At 53.2% G+C, this 18106-nt stretch overlaps 8 protein-coding genes across 8 annotated transcripts; 4 read left to right on the forward strand and 4 right to left on the reverse strand.

The window, feature by feature from the left end:
• Positions 1-291: 291 nt before the first annotated feature.
• On the reverse strand, positions 292-3017 carry N7459_006635 (uncharacterized protein; the record flags this gene model as incomplete). The annotated part of the gene is made up of 6 exons (XM_056945803.1): positions 292-617; positions 677-737; positions 789-1313; positions 1363-1490; positions 1549-2605; positions 2667-3017. The coding sequence occupies 6 exons, from the start codon at positions 3015-3017 to the stop codon at positions 292-294; spliced, it is 2448 nt and encodes an 815-aa protein (XP_056797802.1).
• A 725-nt stretch (positions 3018-3742) lies between these two features.
• On the reverse strand, positions 3743-5491 carry N7459_006636 (uncharacterized protein; the record flags this gene model as incomplete). The annotated part of the gene is made up of 4 exons (XM_056945804.1): positions 3743-5036; positions 5085-5158; positions 5212-5233; positions 5286-5491. 4 exons carry the CDS (start codon positions 5489-5491, stop codon positions 3743-3745), a joined length of 1596 nt encoding a protein of 531 aa, XP_056797803.1.
• A 1174-nt stretch (positions 5492-6665) lies between these two features.
• Positions 6666-7459, forward strand: sec11 (signal peptidase complex catalytic subunit SEC11; the record flags this gene model as incomplete). The annotated part of the gene is made up of 4 exons (XM_056945805.1): positions 6666-7009; positions 7082-7118; positions 7185-7288; positions 7366-7459. 4 exons carry the CDS (start codon positions 6666-6668, stop codon positions 7457-7459), a joined length of 579 nt encoding a protein of 192 aa, XP_056797804.1.
• A 404-nt stretch (positions 7460-7863) lies between these two features.
• On the forward strand, positions 7864-8544 carry N7459_006638 (putative ubiquitin conjugating enzyme (UbcB); the record flags this gene model as incomplete). The annotated part of the gene is made up of 3 exons (XM_056945806.1): positions 7864-7890; positions 7954-8070; positions 8224-8544. 3 exons carry the CDS (start codon positions 7864-7866, stop codon positions 8542-8544), a joined length of 465 nt encoding a protein of 154 aa, XP_056797805.1.
• Positions 8545-9238: 694 nt separating this feature from the next.
• Positions 9239-10775, reverse strand: N7459_006639 (uncharacterized protein; the record flags this gene model as incomplete). The annotated part of the gene is made up of 3 exons (XM_056945807.1): positions 9239-9936; positions 10003-10621; positions 10710-10775. The coding sequence occupies 3 exons, from the start codon at positions 10773-10775 to the stop codon at positions 9239-9241; spliced, it is 1383 nt and encodes a 460-aa protein (XP_056797806.1).
• Positions 10776-11866: 1091 nt separating this feature from the next.
• Positions 11867-14281, forward strand: N7459_006640 (putative GTPase activating protein (Gyp3); the record flags this gene model as incomplete). The annotated part of the gene is made up of 1 exon (XM_056945808.1): positions 11867-14281. One exon carries the CDS (start codon positions 11867-11869, stop codon positions 14279-14281), a length of 2415 nt encoding a protein of 804 aa, XP_056797807.1.
• A 627-nt stretch (positions 14282-14908) lies between these two features.
• N7459_006641 (choline transporter-like family protein) lies at positions 14909-16579 on the forward strand (the record flags this gene model as incomplete). Its single annotated transcript, XM_056945809.1, has 2 exons — positions 14909-15175; positions 15233-16579. 2 exons carry the CDS (start codon positions 14909-14911, stop codon positions 16577-16579), a joined length of 1614 nt encoding a protein of 537 aa, XP_056797808.1.
• Positions 16580-16910: 331 nt separating this feature from the next.
• N7459_006642 (uncharacterized protein) lies at positions 16911-17786 on the reverse strand (the record flags this gene model as incomplete). Its single annotated transcript, XM_056945810.1, has 3 exons — positions 16911-17449; positions 17511-17652; positions 17712-17786. Coding segments are annotated over 3 exons (756 nt in total), but the record flags the coding sequence as incomplete, so codon positions are not given.
• Positions 17787-18106: the final 320 nt, after the last annotated feature.

The following is an 18106-nucleotide window of genomic DNA, read 5'->3' on the forward strand; positions in this document are numbered from 1 at the left end:
TTTCCCGGGTATATCGGATATAAGCGATAAGAAGCAAGAAGTCTGTAGATACAGAATGGCGATCTGGATAGCCAGAGAATCCAAGATTATATCCACAACGATAGTCAGAGTACAATAAGAAACCTTCATTCATGAAGAATAAGACAAAACCTCACAACGCCCCAACCGAGAGGATCCTTGCAAATTGGGTGTATCCGTCAAATCCAATTCCGCTTGCCGAAACTAAACACAGAGAAAGTCCAAATCCAAATCGTAACGGTCGTTGCACAAGGGAGTCGTGGGTAGTTGAGCTTAAATCTCATTTTCTGGACCCAAGTCCCACTTCCGAGTAGAAATTTTCCTCTGCTTCTTCCCAGGAGACGTAGGAGATGCCGGACTAAACATGCTATCCGTGAGATGTAGCTGGTTCATGCGTTGCAGTGCACTCTCGATATCGCTCTCTCGACCCAGCAGATTGGACGACCGGGTCGGTGGGACGTTCTTCGTCCTGGGCTTGCGGGTAGGGGACTGACTGTGCATCTCCCGTTCGAGAGTTGCGATGCGGCGGCGCAGCTGATCATTCTCGTTCTCGAGCTCCTCCACTCTCTCATCCTGGGATAATTCGGGATCTTCATAAACTAGCGCGGCAAGTCAGTGCTCTACATTCAAGCCATCGCAACATATGGTGAAAACGCACTGTTGAATCCACGAGACACCAACTCGATCTTCCGATCAATGTGTTCATCGTTACGACCGGCCTGGGATTGATCAGCATTTGAAATGGTGTTGAGCCAAGGGCGGTTACTAACCTGTTCATCCCATGCAGTCTGCCACCGCTTCCGCTCCTCCTCCATCATCTCATCCATTTCAGCCCAACACTCTTCACGAACTTCTTGCTCGATATCAAGGGAGCGCTCTTCGGCGGCTCTCAGTCTGATCTCAATCTCAGAGCGAGCGATCTCCTCCTCGGCCAGTCTGACGGCCAGGCTATGGCAATCTTTGGTAAGTCGGGTGATTTCAGCAGCCGCGCGCTCCAGTTCCTCGGTTGACGCATAGTTTGGTGAGGTGCGTCCACTGCCAGATCGATCTCTGGCAGAGGCAGCAGACAGAATTGATTCGGTCAGCGAGGGGATGCGAGGCACAGTCACCTCGCGGGCTAGTGCTGAATAGCGCAGTATCTGAGAAGTGGCATTAAAATCACCTAGAGGATCAGCCGTGACAACCATGATGGCTTTCTGCGGGTGGTGTCCCCGAGACATTTGATTGGATGACGGGAAAGAATTGGAGAACAGAAGTTCTGTGAGCTTGCACTGGCGGAAAGGAACAAGAGCAGTCTAGGAATGTCAGTGGTTACTCTTCGGATCATGTCAGACAGGAATATACCTTGGCGCCATCTTGGAAATTACTCTGCATCTGCAAACATTGACCCAAGTACATGAGGCTTTCGTTAATCTTGCCAGCTTCTGCGAGAGTTGCACCGGCTGTTTTCGCCGTCCTCGCACGCTCAGACCCTGAGATGGTCAGAATCAGGATCTCCCCATTCCGCCTCGCACGTTTTTCTTTACTTACCAGCCAAATCCACTACTGTCAGAGTGCTTCCTACCCAGTTGGCTTCGCCATGTCGCTTGTTATGGACCAGCTTCTTCACCTCGAGACAGAAGAAACCATGGCTTCGAGAACTAACGCTGTTTGCACCCGTACCTGTGACTTTGCGTTCCGTCAGACCAACGTCGAGAATGGCCAATGCTTCCTCGTAGGTACTGCAGGCAATCTTGCGGAGGCCCGCAACCAGCTTTCGATCGGGTGAGCCTTCAGTGGGTTTGAAAAGTAGAGGACGTCGACGATCCTTCTGACTGTTGCCACGAGACATGGTGTTTCCTTGCCCGGGGTTGATTGCTGGGGAGAGGAGATCGAAAATGCGGTCATTGTAGACCTCATACATGGAGACCAAAACAACGTAGTCCGAACTTGGGTTTAGGCCAACGGCCAAATGGCTCACATCGGGCAGTCTGGGAAGGGCACTCGGACGTTCACGGGGCTGGCGGCGAGGGAAAACCAGTGCTGGCGTCGGCTCCTTAAAAACAAAAAGTCGTGATTTAGCTAAACGGGTCTCATAGGGATTGGGGCGGGTGTAAGGGAGAGGGTGGTAGGTTCCTGGGGTCGTCCTTCCAGAGTGCTCAGTCGAGATTAGGCCAAGGCCGGATCGATCAGTGCGGTTGGACATGACCGATATGTCCTCCTTTCGGGGGCTTCCAGGATTTAGGCACGGCCTTGGGAGACCAGTTCCAGGCGTAGGCGGACGCCTACTGGGCAATCCTTCAAGGGTATTCAAGGTTTCAGGGCTCCGTACCGTCAGTGGGGTGTGCGCGCGAGATGGACTCATGGGAGTCTGAGCCCTCGAGCTCCGGCCACGGTCACCGCTGGGGTCACCGTAGACGGCTTCCAGGAATGTTTGGGCCGAGAAAATCTGGGCCTCCGAACTGTCCGATGCTGCCAGGGAGGCAAGGGTCATGGGGCTAATGCCGTCATCCTCAGTCTTCAGGGTGGGCTCCAAAGATCGGAAAATGACATCAAGGGCCATTTGGGTGATTCCTCGTTGCGACTTGGATCCCAGGATGGTATGACTCTGTGATGTGTTGTCGCGTTAGCCTCTGGAAAATACCATTTTCACAGGAGCAAGATCAGACCTTTCCACTTCCTGTCACGCCCAAGGTTGCCACTAGTCCATCTCGACCATCCTTTAAGACTCCCCTCACGATTGACTCCATGCCTGTGTCATGGAAAATATCCAACTGCGACGCGCTTTCTTCGAAGACCTTGGTAAAACCGAATTTCTCGACTGCGCGTTTGCGGGAATCACTGGGAGGCTGCAGGGTGATGTGGGTTGGAACTGGCGCGACAATCTCTCCTTCATCTTGAGATGTCTCTGGCGGCTCGACCGCGAGGAAGCGTTCGGATTCATCGTTACTTGGGGTGATTGGAGGGCGCAGGCGCAGATAAACTTGGAACAGCGACGTTTGGGGCTGTTTGGACGGCATTTTGGCAGCGGAGGCGTCCCAGTCGTTGAGTTGTGAAAGATTAAAGCCAAAGTCGAGACGAGTCGAGTGTCCACAGATCGACAACAGCTATCCCAAATCGGGAAAAGGGTTGAGTTGTCGGGGCAACCACGCAACGGGTCCGTCGCGACTGTCTTTTTCGGACTGCGAAGTACATACATAGACCAACTGCATGACCCAACAGATTTACACATCACTCTTGACCCATCAGAGCTACCCATCTTCCTAAATCGTCTTCCCATTTTTCTTCTGTGCAGCATACGAGTCTCATGTGGCTCCGCCACGGCACAAGCCGCACTTGGCGAATACGAGAGTTATTCATTTCCCATCCGATGCAAGCCCTTCCACGCTCGAGCAAGATTTATCTGGCGGGAGATGGCGTGACAGGAATAGAGGGTCCGGAATATCACAACCATCGGCACTGGATTCAAAATTTTATTGATCCTTTTGATGTCAGGGTGAAACAAAACAAATATTGGGAGATCATTGAAACTCGGCAGGTTACTGCTTCTCACGCCACACAGGAAGCATAGCCCCCTCAGTATATTGGTCTTCATCTTCGCCATTTATATTGACCATGTTCTCGAAGAGTTGAGTTGATCCCTTGTTCTTTTGTTATTATGCAATGTCCTCATATTCCAAACCCAAGAATGGGTTGCGAAACATGATGGTTAAGTGACAAAGTATTTACACATTGTTCAACTAATTTAAAGCTCATCCTTATCCTTGCCCATCTCCTCTTGAATTTCCCAGCTATATCTTGCAAAGCGACTACGCCGCCGGATTCGCTCCCCGTAGCACAGGAATAACGGCGGTGCAATGCAAAAGACCGTTGCGACGCCGGCCAGAATAGAAACAGCCACATTGGCTCCAAGTCCATTGAACATCTGTTTGGTAAAAAGAGGCGCAACCCCGGAAAGAAGTCCCCGCATGAATGCCACAGTAGCAGTAGCACTGGCTGAGTAACTCAGATAGCTGTCTGAGATATATCCGTATAGGACCGTATCCAGTTCCGTCAGAGCATACCCAACAAGCACGAGGGCTAGCGTAGGAACAATCCACGGTATCTGAGGGCTTTGCACCATGGGTGGAATTGTCCATCCAAACCACCAGAGCCCGATGGCCAGAAATGGTGCGCCGATGGCAAGCCCGAGTAGCTTATCTTCGGGCTTGATGGGCTTCCCCGTGCGCCGTTTCTTCTCGAAGAGGTGCGAGTCCAGAATTCGGGTGAAGGTACTGATACAGGTTCCCAGCCCAATGGCCATAAAGATAAGAGAGGCTTGAGAGGCTGAAAATCCCATTGACTGGTAGATAGGCTGCAGAGCCTCGGTGAAGATATAGATCAAAGACATGGCGATGGACACCATCATGGCGATAGTGAAAATGATGGGTTCCCCCACAAACAGTTGAGCAGGTCGGAAGAGGGCCTCTCTCACGAAAGTGCGCATATCAGGGGAATGATCGTGGTTCAGTGGAGGAGGCATCGGTTGAACTTCTCGGCCTAATTTCTCGACCTCGCGGGCCAGCACGTAAGAGGACCGCGACTCCCGGATGAAGAATAGAAGGCCAGTAATACAGCCCAGAATGATAGCGTATATATAGAATACCCATCTCCTAGAGACAATGTGAGAATAGAACGCAGCTGGGAAGGGAACGATGATGGTTGCATACCAGTTTATCAGTTCAATAATGTAGCTGCTCATGATGGGTCCCACGATTAACCCAATGTTTGAGGCAACAGTCCAGCCAAAAATGACCCAAATTCGTGCCTGTGAGTTGAACATATCTTCAATACTTCCTCCTACAACAGTACCTGGTACTGCTGAGAGTAGCCCTGCTGTCACTCGCATGGCGATGGCTGCACCCAGCGAGTGCACGCTTCCAATGACTATGCAACAAATGCAGCTGAGGCCACTGCTCACGATATACATATTCTTCCGTCCAAAGGACTCAGTCCATGGAGGGAACACCAGGCTACCCACACATTGACCAAGAAGGAAACTACAGACCGATCAGCGGAATTCTCGACAAAAAGCGGAACACACATACAGTGTCACGAAGCAAAAGGTTGCAAAGGTTGGCTGCAGACGGTAGTCATGCTTGGCTTCTGCTGCAGCAGCTGCCTGGGAGGTATTAGATTCCAGTAGTTCTTGGAATTCAAGTTTGAAATACTCACGCCGGCCGTGCTGCTTGCAGTACTGTAGACCATAGTTAGCTCTGGACTCTTTAATGACTGACGGGGTTCCTTACATGAAAAGGTCCAAAATGCAAACCAGCCCAACATCGAAGACTTTTCTTGTAAAAGACCAATTCCTTGGATGCTTGGGGTTCTCACTATGCCATCGGACGAATTTGCCGTTTGGGGTGAGCTCAAGATAATGATCTTGCAAGTACTCCCGCAAGGACTCTTGCAGAAGAAACTTGGGTTCGTCCGTGAGATCGGTGCTGGACTTCATATTGGGCAGTGGTCAGGGTGACAATCCTTCATAATCAGAGGAAAGCGAGAATAGGGGGTCTCGAGGTCGATAGATACGCTATTAGGAATTGCCCAAGCTCGTGCGTCTGACATGTTCTTCAAGGAGACTTAAATTGCTTCCGTGTCGTACAGAGGAGGCGGGGGTCCAAGGAGCTTGTATTCCCAAGAATGTGCCAGCCATCCCTAGCAATCTTTATACTCCAGACCGGGATTTGAATCTACAGACCGTGGTGATCCAAGACCACCTCCATCAATCAACGCGAAGCTGCTCAACTCCAAGATGACGTTCAATACGTATATCAATAAGTTCTTTCACTTCTTATCATAGCGAGTCTCTATTCCTTTCACAACCCGGGTAGTTGCTCATCAGACCTCGCCTTGTGGTACCCATTCCTGGAGGATGTTCCCACATTCCTCAGACCAGGGAGATTATATCTCTTGCCAATCATAAGCTTGTTAATAGCCCCTCTATTCCAGTGCGCCAATTATCGAGAGTGAGGGATTTTAGCGAGGAAAAGTCAAGCTCTGCCTGTCAACAGGAATCTAGAAAAAAGTTTAAAGTCTTTCCATACCGCTCGGTGGCTGATTTCTTATCCCCATGTCATGTGGGAAGACAGTATGAAGAATGAGATAACCTTTGACGACAAAAGCAGCTTGATATTAATCGAAGAGTCCCCTAGCCTGTTGCAATTCGTTCGGGGGTGGTCACCGTTCGTTCTGGATGGACTGTCCTATTATATTTGCCACCGGTGAGCGGTGGTATTATTTTCAATGCGGGCATGACATTTTTTTTGTGACACTAAATAGGATAATTTACACATCCAACAATAGCACCCGTTCGTTCGAGGTGGTTAGAGTAATCGTAACCAATCTCCAATCTATAGAGGTCAAGTTGAGGGCGTAGATCGCGCGAGCGGACCGGGCCAATTACAACGCGCGACTCTCCGGCGAGGCCACCTCTCCGCAATACGCATCGCAGCTCCGCGACAACAGAGCACCCAACCAGCCCGGCTGGTCGCAAACTGTCAGTCAATGGCCCCGTCTAGTTATTTGTGCTTCTGGTGATACTGATACTACCTTATCCACCTAGGCATCGACGTGTCGCCCTTCCTCGCTGCCCTTTCTCATCTTCCGTTGCTCACAAGCCACCCATCATGCTCTCGTCGCTCTTCCCCGGCGCCACCAATGTTCGGCAGACAATGGCCCAGGTCCTCTCATTTGGACTTGTCTTGAGCTCGGCTTTCATGCTCTGGAAAGGCCTCTCCGTATTCACGGCGAGCAATTCGCCCATTGTGGTGGTTCTCTCGGGCTCGATGGAACCTGCCTTCCAGAGAGGGGACCTGCTTTTCTTGTGGAACAGGAGTCCCAGCGCAGAGATTGGAGAGGTGGTGGTATATAATGTCCGAGGAAAGGACATCCCTATCGTTCACCGGGTGGTCAGGACATATCCTGAGGTGGAAGGAAAAGGGAGTAAGAAGAAGGTGAAGGAGATCACTGTGTAGGTTCTCACTCGGGCTTCAGCAGCATGCTTCGCTTGAATGGCTATGTGGTTTCTAACAGACTAATCTAGCGACACTACTCCGGAATCCCGCAGGATCTTGACCAAGGTATGTTTAAAATGAAGAAGCCGTGTACCATTTCGCCGCCAGCTAATCCCGCTTCTTTTTTAACAGGGTGACAACAATCTCTCAGATGACACGGAGCTCTACGCCGAAGGTCAGGACTTTCTTTCCCAGGAAGATCTGGTGGGAAGTGTTCGCGGGTATATTCCGATGGTGTATGTGACTTTGGCCCTCTTTCTCTGACCTCCCCGTTCTCGAGTTTTCTTGCTGGCAGCTCTAACATATACTATAGAGGCTATGTCACCATTATGCTTAGCGAACACCCTTGGTTAAAGACCGTGTTGCTTGGGATTATGGGATTGATGGTCATGCTCCAGCGGGAGTAGATGGAGGCGTGGCGTCCAAAAATAGTTGATAGATAAGGTCAATTTGTCCAACCAGAATACCAGAGCCTAATGTATGCTTAATTCAAATAATTCCCCAGGGTTGTTCTTGTGGCTCAAGGACCCTGCGTATACAAAATGGCGGGTTGGGCTAACCTTGCGGACTGACGTCTTCACACCCCACTCCCGAAGCTTTTGAGCTTTGAGCTTCAGCCCTCCTCGATCTTTCACACTCCGGCGCCGCCAGCAGCCAGCGTGCGCTCTTTGCTTTTTTGCTGTGGCGTAATTCTCCGTGATACCTCTCTTGCACTGCCCTGCAGTGTCTTCATCGCAAGCGTCGCTTTGTCCGATCAGCCTCACCCCGCACCCATCACGCGCCCCGCCTCGAATCTACCACAGTCGATACGATGGGCAGCCAGAAACGCATAGCTAAAGTACGCTGCCTCTTTGAGACTCGGTTGCCTGGCCAGTCTGCTAACTGTTTTGTCCTTTTCCAGGAGCTGGGTGAGCTCATGGAGTCGCCCCCCGAGGGCATCACCGTCGAATTGGCCGACGAGGCCAACCTCTACGAATGGAACGTGTACATGGAGGGGCCTGAAGGATCACCATACCAGGTAAATTGGCACTCGTGGACAAGCAGCATGGTGTCTGCCTACGTCTCATGCGATTTTGCGGTTCAATGTGAAAGGGGTCGCCCCAAGTCCCCTCTCGCATTCACCGTTCTTCATTGCCAGCCGCATTACTGACCTCTTTCTATGATGCACCAGAGCGGAAAATTCCTACTCAAACTCTCTCTGCCCACGGGATACCCCTTTAAGCCGCCGGCGGTCTCCTTCGCAACCAAGATCTACCATCCCAACGTGACAAATGATGAAAAGGGGAGCATGTGCCTCGGAATGCTGCGGCCAGATGAGTGGAAGCCAAGCTCCAAGATAATTGCTGTGCTCCAGTTTGCTCGCCAGCTACTGGCTGAGCCGATGCCCGACGATGCGGTGGAAGGCAGGATTGCGGAACAGTACAAGAACGACCGGAAGCATTATGAGGAGATTGCACGGGAGTGGACTCGGAAACATGCCACTGATAGTTAAGTGGGACGAGCACGGTGGCTGAGATGCGTTCTATGACTTTGATGTTGTGGGCTCTTCAAGTCCCTGGAGGATCCATTCTTACGGCAGAGCCTGGTATCTGCCTAGGTGGTACGGTGTAAAGGCTGAGAGAAAGACAGCGCCTTTTGCTATTCCAATGAAAAGAACATAAAAATGGGAGATATTTGGATTATCGTCCCTGTGTGTGTTCATAGACTGATAATCACCTCCCCCCTCCCTGCGGTCTTCGTCTGTCTGCCTAGCCTGTGATGTTGTTCTATTTAGTTATGGAAGCTGGGGACTTCCAGATCTATGATATACTTCCGAGGGCGGATTTCATCTATTGAACGCCCAGGCCTATGAATAAGGGCCCGCCACCGTTGGCTTGTCGATACAACTGTGCAAGCGATTGAAGAAAATATTCGCTTCCGGTATCAGATGGAACACCAATTAGCCCTAAGACGTCCCTCACTACAAGGACCCGTTTCGATGTTGGAAGCTTCAAGAGAAGCAGAAAATAATGTCTCTCTGAAATAAACATTACCAGTGAATTGATATATCCATTATGCTTCTGCTTTCCTACGGATCCACCCTATAGGGAATTCAAAGACAAGACGCAGACTTATTTCATGTGCCTAACACACGTCCTCCATCCAAATAACAGTTCCTCATCTTACTCATAGCAAAAATGGTTTCATCATGAAGCACACGCTTTCTTGACAGCACTGAGAGGTAGCAATTCGCAGTCTTTCTCCAACGACCACGAGGACGTACCCCACGAACGGGAAACCCTTTCAAATGCGTTTGTGGCCGCTCCCATCTTGGGTTCGACTCGAATTGTCCATAAACGAACAACATATAGCAGAAAAGCAAAGAATATCGCCAAGATCATTCCAAGTCGCAAAAGGCTCGGAGTGGGGATATAAGACTCCGGGTCCGGCGTGCCATCCGCTCGTAGAGCGGGTTGGAAGCCAATCGACATCGGGAAGTATAAGAGATACACCAGTACGGAGCGCATTAGTGGGCCATGCAGAAGGTAGAGCGGGAAGCTGATTGAGCCAAGCCATAGAAGGACGCGGTGGGAAAGGATCCGTTGCAGGGAGGATGAAAGCATTACGCCCAGGCAGACCATCTGAGCCCCAATGCCAGCGAAGTAGCGACTGGTATTGCAGTTCTTTGGGAAGATGAACTGGCCAATATGCGTCAGCTGAGCCGACCAGGCTGTTTGCTCGGAATATTGGTCGGGGTATGAGCAAAGGTACAGGCCTAGTATGACGAGACCGTAAGGTAGGGCCTTGCACAGTGGGCGCAGAGTCGCCGATTTTGAGTTGGAGCAGTTGTAAAATGACATTTCGGCCAGTATCATTCCTGCGAAGATATTCCCACCCACATCACCTGGGGAAGTGTTAGCTGTTCAGTGTCTGATGTATAATTTTCACTGCCAGAGGGGTTAACGTTTACCGTCTCGGGTAGCCCAGCTCCACATATATAGCACCATCTCGGCGCATACACGGAATTGTGGTGTAGTGTTGACAAGGGCGAGCAGAGTCATAAACACATAGAGCGAGCCGCGGAAGAGCGGGAGGAGAGCCCATTGAGGCTGATCGTATGCATTTTCGCCGTACAGCCAGGTCCCGGCCAGCTGGCGAGCTAGATCCTGGACCGCAGCCACTAAGGATGGGCTGGGCCTAGGCGCCGTAGATCGCAACCAGAATGCATCCACTCTTCGCGCCAGCTGAAAGGCTCCAAACTGGCAGACAAGCCAGGTGAGGAACGTCACCAAAGCGGCCGGAAAGACCAGTCTTCCCGTTCGCCGGAATGCGCCGGCAGAGAGGGAATTGAGGGCATCCGAGACTGCCCCCGTCCGTGCTAGTTGGACGGGTTTGAGCGAGTTGACAAAGCCCAGCAGGATAAAGAAGATGGCCACCCATGCCTGGCCTTGAATCACCAAACGGAAAAAGGGGCGCTGGAAGAGAGCCGACCTGCCAGTTTCCGCGAAAGACGGCGGAATGAGAAAAGTCGCGAAACAGAGTGAGGTGTGACTGGCGACGACGAAGATCGCTGCGATGCCGCGGAGTCCCTGAACGGGTTAGAGGAGGATGAGAGAAAAGTCTGGAAGCTTTGAATGATCCTGGGGATTCCAAACGGGTCCTGGCCTCGACACTTACATCGGCCCAGCTGCTGGGGCGGACCCGGCTGGGAGACGGTTGGTTCGACACATCAGAAAGGGCCATCGCGAGCCAGTGCGACCATGATCGAGGCCGTTCCGATGTGGATATACCGGCTGCAGTGTGCACTTAGCCTCGTTCTGGTCGGTGGTGTGTCATGGACAGACGGGAAGATAAGCAGATGGGACACATTTGATTCATTTCATCCAGCGACGCAAGCGTCCATCTCCAAGCGATACATCGCCATCGCCGGAATTATAGATCCATTGGACGCTGCATTGCCGTTCTGAGTTGGGGATTGAAGATGCAGAAGACGCTGAAGACGGAAAGGTGAGTCCGCATTCCGCAACAAGACAGGAGCGGCGACGGTAGATTGGATGATCTGATTATTGAAGGGAATTATCGAAGTGGGAGAAAATCATATCATTCATCATCCATACATCGCAGGGGGCCCGATTGGACGGGCGAATGAAATGATAGGGATGGTCATACAGTAGGGCGCCTAGGTACATCCGCATCCCTCCTCAAGTCCACACAGGCGGAAGTACCTGATCGGCGCTGCATCCGTGGTTTCCTCCCGTCGGATCCCAACGGTCTCGCCAATTGTAGATTGCATTTACTAGACGCCCATCTACGCACGGCACAGCTCGTCTCCCCAGAAACATCGACCAGACGAGTCACATTGCGCCCGTGAATAAGAATCCCGGCTCTGAAACCGCAATGGTGCGATCCTCCAGTCTCATTTCATTTCGCGATAATCAAACTGCTACGTCATGTGACACCCGGATCAGGGTCTGTTGATTTTTGTCTCAAAACTTCTCGCCTTCGCCCTTCCTTCCCTGCTTTGCTCTCATCCCAGTCCTCTGGCAGGCTGGTCGTCCTTCATTTGGGATCCCCTGGTCCAATTCTGCTGTCGAGCCTCCCCGCTTCGACGTCCCGTGAGCCCCCACTGCTCAATTTCCTTCTCATTCCGGCCTGGCTGTACTTGTCCGTGTATGACGTCCAAACAGATCGGATCGGGAATTCTTCGCCTCGTCAACTCTCAGCTCCTCCATTCCAACGCGTCCCACGGCCCTCAGCACCTGTCCATTGAACCCTTTCCTTGCTCATCACAAAAAAACAAATGTCCAGCGGGATCTGGGTGCTAGCTCGTGGCCATGGTCACAGGAAATGGAACCTCTCATTACCCGCCTCCCTTGGTTGATTCAAACCTGCGTGGTCGCCGAAAGGCCCCCCGCCAACACCACTCGGGTCCGTTGAAAATCGATCCACGCATTGCGCGAACCGCCAAAACGACCCCGAGATCGTCGCCACGCTCGCCCCGCTCACCCGAGCCGCCGCGTTCGCGCTCCCCTGTGCCTCCCGTACCGCAGACTGCAATCGAACCGCGTCCATGGATTCCTCCCTCGCTCCGGGCAGGCTCTCCGCAAAGCATGAAGGAGGATTGGACGCCCGAGAAGAAGCCTACCGGTCGCGTTTCTCCCTTCACACCACCCGCCGATCGACACGCCCCGACCTGGTCCTCGCGAGATAGCGATTCTGACCGACCCAATCACCGAACTGCCTTGCCGGCCAAGGGTGGGCTGCGCATCTCCATGTCAACCTCGAGGTTGAATAGCAGACGACCGAGACTTCAGGAGTCCCCGGACCGCCGCCAGGAGCTGGGTCCCCACGGTCTTCCGCTGCCACGCTTTCCATCCAATGGACCCGCCGACGACAACACTCTCCGAACAAGCGTCAATTCCAATCTTACGTCGCGATCCAGCATTGAACAGCATAGTGGCACCGAGCGCAGCAGCGTGCTTACCAAGAGCAGTTCGATCACGGACCTGTCTCCCGATACCCCGGACGCTCCTTATGGATTAGACGGGGGGATGAGTGTTGAAGATGCAATCTCAATGTATCTCGACGGCTTTAGCGATGTCACCGAGGAGCCTGGGTCGCCCAAGTCTCGTGCAGAGAGCAAGGCCCCTTCAATCACGCCACCTCCCTCACGCGATCCGTACTTGGATGCAATCCATCCACCGAGAACTTCGTCGCTCAATGACATTCCTCCCATACCCCCACTGCCACAGTCCAGCAGCCCTGAGCCCGTCTTGTGGAAATCCTCAACACCTGAACCATCTATTTCCGAACCCCCTCTACTAGAACCCATTCCCGAACCTCCTTCACCAGCCATTGAAACACTTACAGCACCGCCAGAACCCTCACCTACAGACCATTCGTCTGATATACCCTCTCTTCATCAGCGACAGAAGTCGAAAATATTCATACCCGGCCCAGTTCCCCCGCCTTTCATTTCTGGAAATGACACGCGGGACGACTACGGCTTTCGCAAAGCAACTCAATACGTGACTCTGGAACAGTACAACGCTTGGAAAGGCCCTTATGCCAAGTACCAGGCACATCGAAGATCCAAATGGTACGACATGCTTATGGAGAATGGGTTGCCAACCACCAACCCGACCACCTTTCCGGCGCAGTCCTCAAAGGTCAAGCGTTTTGTGCGAAAGGGCATTCCTTCCGAATTCCGAGGTGCCGCATGGTTCTGGTACGCCGGCGGGCACGAGCTCCTGAACCGCAACCTCGGCCACTACGATTCACTGGTGCGGAAGGCCATGGAGTCACCCAGTAATGACGACAAGGAGCACATTGAACGTGATCTTCATCGGACCTTCCCCGATAACTTGCATTTCAAGCCGGAGAACGTCGATCTCGCCGGCGATGGGAGCAGCAATACTCACAATCAAAATGTGATCACAGAGACACAGATGATCCAATCTCTGCGTCGGGTGCTTTATGCGTTTGCCCTCCACAACCCTAAGGTTGGGTATACCCAGTCTTTGAACTTCATCACTGGCATGCTTCTGCTCTTCCTCTCGGAGGAAAAAGCATTTTGGATGCTGCATATTATCACCTCAATGTACCTGCCTGGGACCCATGAAATCAGTTTAGAAGGTGCGAACATCGATCTCTGGATCCTCATGATGCTCCTCCGGGATTCAATGCCAGGCATATACGCCAAAATTGCCAGCATTGGAGGGGCGCCGTCCGGTCGTGGCAAGGTGCCTGCCCTGACCGTGAACTCACGACTCCCGGATATTACTCTTGGGCTAACGAACTGGCTAATGTCGATATTTATTGGCACGCTTCCGCTGGAAACCACGCTGCGAGTTTGGGACATTTTCTTTTACGAAGGCTCGAAGACGTTTTTCCGCGTGTCTCTTGCCATCTTCAAGGCGTGCGAGCGTGACATCCTGGCGGTGTCCGATCCCATGGAAGCCTTTCAGGTGGTGCAGACCGTCCCCAAGAAGCTCCTGGATGCCAACACTCTCTTGGAAGAATGCTTTGTGCGACGCCACCGAGTTGGACAAGGCCGGATCGAGGAGCTTCGAGCCGCCCGACGGACGGCTGTGCGCGAGGAAAAGCTGCGCCGGTCGGTCGCGTTCAACAAGGGTGAGCTCAAACCCGCGACCGACGATTTCCCGGTCCGTCGTCGCAATGTCGCTCCTGGCATCGAGCATCGCGTTGTCGACTCCTGGCGCCAGCTCAAATACCATGCGTTCCGATAGAATCTAAGCCGATCCTCACTCTGTGGGGGAGGAGCTGGGCCTAGCTCTCGAAAAGAGCGTGTGGAGTCCTCGTCGATCGCCGCCCACCTTGTGCGACCAGCTGCAGCTGTGCAGCCAACACAACGGAATGGCCCAATTGAAGTGACGCACGCATCCTGTAATTCATAATCGCCCTGATCAGTTGGCAGGGCATCTGGGCCTCCCCGCAGCAAACCTGGGGAGAATCCCTTGCATTTTTTGGGCGTCTCGAGGGTCGGAAAAGAGGCATGGTCATGCCTAGCATATTGGATATCTGCATTTCGGCATCCTGTAATCTGCATTTCGCGTCCTATATCTTGCATTTTTTTTTTGTACATAGCATGAATGGACCTCCTGGTCTCTTCCCACTTCCCACTAACTTTTTGGGTCTGGCGCTAGTGGTGACCTGAACCCCTAGTGCAGAGCCTTGGCTGGGCAATCGTGGATCGCGGTTCGTCGATCGCTGGATCGTGGGTTCCTCCCGCACTACCATGTCGTCATGGATTCGAATGCGGAATAAAAAGCTCCTTGCATCCCCCCGGACGTTCTCCTTTCTGTTCCCCTCCATTCCTTGTGTCAAATTCAGCTCGCATCTAGCAGCATGCAGCGATGAGTGGACAAGCGGCTAGCTACTACGATCCGAACCAGGGCTTTGACGCCCACGGTCAAGGGTCCAACTATTCCAGCGGCTACCAGGAGCGCAATGGCAACTATCCGAACTATCCACCGCAGCCAAACTACCAGCAGCCAGCTGCTGAGCCCAAACCGCCGCCTCCTTACCCCGAGAATGCCCCGCCGCCGCAGTCGGGTTACAATTTCGACGAGGCCTTCAAGATTGAAAAGCCCCAGTTCAATGACTTGTGGGCCGGTCTACTGGTAAGTGACTCGTTCATGGCGATGAGCATGAAGATCAGACTGACCCCACTACTCTAGTTAATCGCCGTCTTCCTGGGCTACGTTGCGGTGTCTGGACTCACCATCCATTCGTATGCGAAGTACAAGGGATTTAGCGGTGGGGGCATCTACGACGCGTCCAATGACTTCTCTCTGAACACCAACACGCTGGTCTTGTTCATCTTCGTACTGTGTGTCGCGCTAGTTCTTTCATGGGCATACTTCCTCGGGGCGCGATACTTCACCAAGACCTTCATTTGGGTCACTGGCATTCTGAACATCGTCTTCGCGTTGGCAACGGGCATCTACTATATCGCGCGCAAGCAATATGGCGGTGGCATCGTCTTCCTCCTCTTCGGGGTGTTCGCCATCATTTGCTTCATTAGCTGGATCCCACGCATCCCATTCACGGCCTTTATGCTGCAGACCACCATGGACGTCGCGCGAGGGTACGGCCACGTCTTCCTCGTCAGCGCTCTCGGCGGCATTGTCACAGTGGCTTTCTCGGCATGGTTCTCAGTGACTCTGGTCGCGATCTACGTCGCCTACGAGCCCGACTCCACTGGCACCAACCCGTCCTGTCAGAATGGTGGGTGTAGTACCGCGAAGGTGATCGGTCTAGTCGTCTACGTGACCTTTGCCATGTACTGGTTCAGCGAATGGATCAAGAACACCGTGCACACAACCATCGCCGGCGTGTACGGGTCGTGGTACTTCTGGAGCAAGTCGGCTGGGGGCATGCCCAAGGGATCGACCCGCGGCGCCTTCCGTCGTGCCACCACCTACTCCTTTGGCAGCATCAGCTTCGGGAGCCTGATCATTGCCCTCATCAACATGATGCGCCAGGCATGCTCGGTGGCCCAGCGCCATGAAGCCGGGCAGGGCAACTTGGTCGGCAGCATCTTCATCTGGATTCTGGGCTGCTTCATCTCGTTGCTCGACTGGCTCGTCACGTTGTTCAACCGCTACGCATTCTGCCACATTGCGTTGTACGGCAAGGCCTACATCCCTGCTGCCAAGGATACGTGGAAGATGGTGCGCGACCGCGGCATCGACGCCTTGGTGCAGGACTGCTTGATTGGCCCCGTGTTGACGATGGGCTCGGTCTTCGTCTCGTACGTCTGTGCCTTGCTGGCGTATCTCTATCTGCAATTCACCAAGCCGGCCTACAACGCGGATGGCGATTTCACGGCTGTCATCATGGCCTTTGCGTTCGTGATTGGCTTGCAGGTCTGCCAGGTCTTCATGACGCCTGTTGGCAGTGGCGTCGAGACGATCTTTGTGGCGATGGCCTGGGATCCGCAGGTCATGATCAACGACCACCCGGACATTTACTACAAGCTGGTGCAGCTATACCCGCGGGTGCAGCAGGCGATCCACGCGTAGTATTGAACAAAATAATCTACTTTTGGCTTATGGCAACAATGCTTTGCCCCCCACGATAACTTATTACTACTACGAAGTGTAGTCAGACCACGGTCCTAGTTGACAATGACATGACAGACTTGGAAATAACACATTCTCATTTATCATTACAAACGTGCCCTCCGTAGGTAAATCAAATGGACTTTCTCGACAGCATAGCTCGTAGACACCAATATAGACTCCAAAAGAAAGACCGAAAGTCCCTATCAAAACCACAAAATGATACCAGTCCCGATCCTACCTTTATTGGAACCCTCATGAACCCTCGTCAACAACCTCACAAAACCTACAGAGCAACCATCAACCCCATAACAGCAGCCACAGCCACAGCCGCAACACCGCCCTGCACGGCACTCGCCTTCGGCGCCGCGCCCTGGAAGGCATTAAAGCGGTTCGCACCCGTCCCGCTAGGCGAGGGCGTCGCCGCAGACGCCTGCGATCCGAAGACAACCGACGACGAAGCACCGCCAACCATCACGCCGTTGGAGGAGGCCGGCGATGAGGCGGCGGCCATGCCGGCCATGCTGCTGCTGGCGGGCACCTGCACGGGGATCTGGGAGACGTGCTTGGGGTCGTAGTAGGGCGCGGGCGTGCTCTTGCAGCTGCACTCGGTGCGGGTCTCGGTGACATAGACGACGCGCGGGGCGGCGTCCAGCGTGTCGGCGCGCTTGTGGTGGTCCATGTCCATCGCGGGCTGCATGGGGTTGCTGGCGTGGCGGGCGGGCACGACGGCGGGCTTGCTGCTGTCGGTGCTGTTGCTGTCGGTGCTGCTGCTGTCGGTGCTGCTGCTGTCGGTGCCACTGCACAGGGAGCTTTCCAGGTTGCTCAGGTCTGTTGTTGGTTAGCGTGGGTGCAATGGACCTCGTGGTGACCGTCGTCGTGGATGACATACCGATGCCCGCGTCGCTGCAGGCGCTGGCGGCGGAGTTTGCGAGCGTCTTCAGTGCGTCTTTGTTGGTGCACAGGCAGTCCCGGCTGCTCTTGTTCGAGCAGTCTTGGAGCTGGGACACGTCGATGCCGTCGAGCGCGGCTTCCTGTGTTTCTGGTTAGGGCTTTATGTCGGGAGTGTAGCGCATTGATCTGTGGAACCTACAGCGCACTTCAGGTAGTCGCCAGTTGACTGGGCGAGAGCGCCGGCAACGAAGAGGGCAGCGATAAAGGAACGCATGTTGGCGAACTTCCAGTGATGGATCTGGAAAGGAGCGAAGGAAGGTAATTAGGTCTAGTATCAGTGTGGAGCAAATATGGTAGAGACAGATCCGGACTTATTGGATCCTGGGACTAGGTCTCGGTTTAAGTAAAACAGCGTCTATAATAAACAAATGAAGTCATTGGCCTTTCTGAGTACCCCTTGATTCTCTCTTCTGGATCGAACGAGTGGTTATGACGTTTCGGCATTCTGGTGTGTCCGTAGGGAATCGGGGTGTGGCAAGCTTTTGGCTGGCATCTGGATCGATAGCAATAGCAACTCTTGTACGGTGCACGTCC

Source organism: Penicillium hispanicum, assembly GCF_028827665.1.
Source record: "Penicillium hispanicum strain IBT 35686 chromosome Unknown utg000006l_segment0_segment0, whole genome shotgun sequence".
Taxonomy (NCBI): Eukaryota; Fungi; Ascomycota; class Eurotiomycetes; order Eurotiales; family Aspergillaceae; genus Penicillium; species Penicillium hispanicum.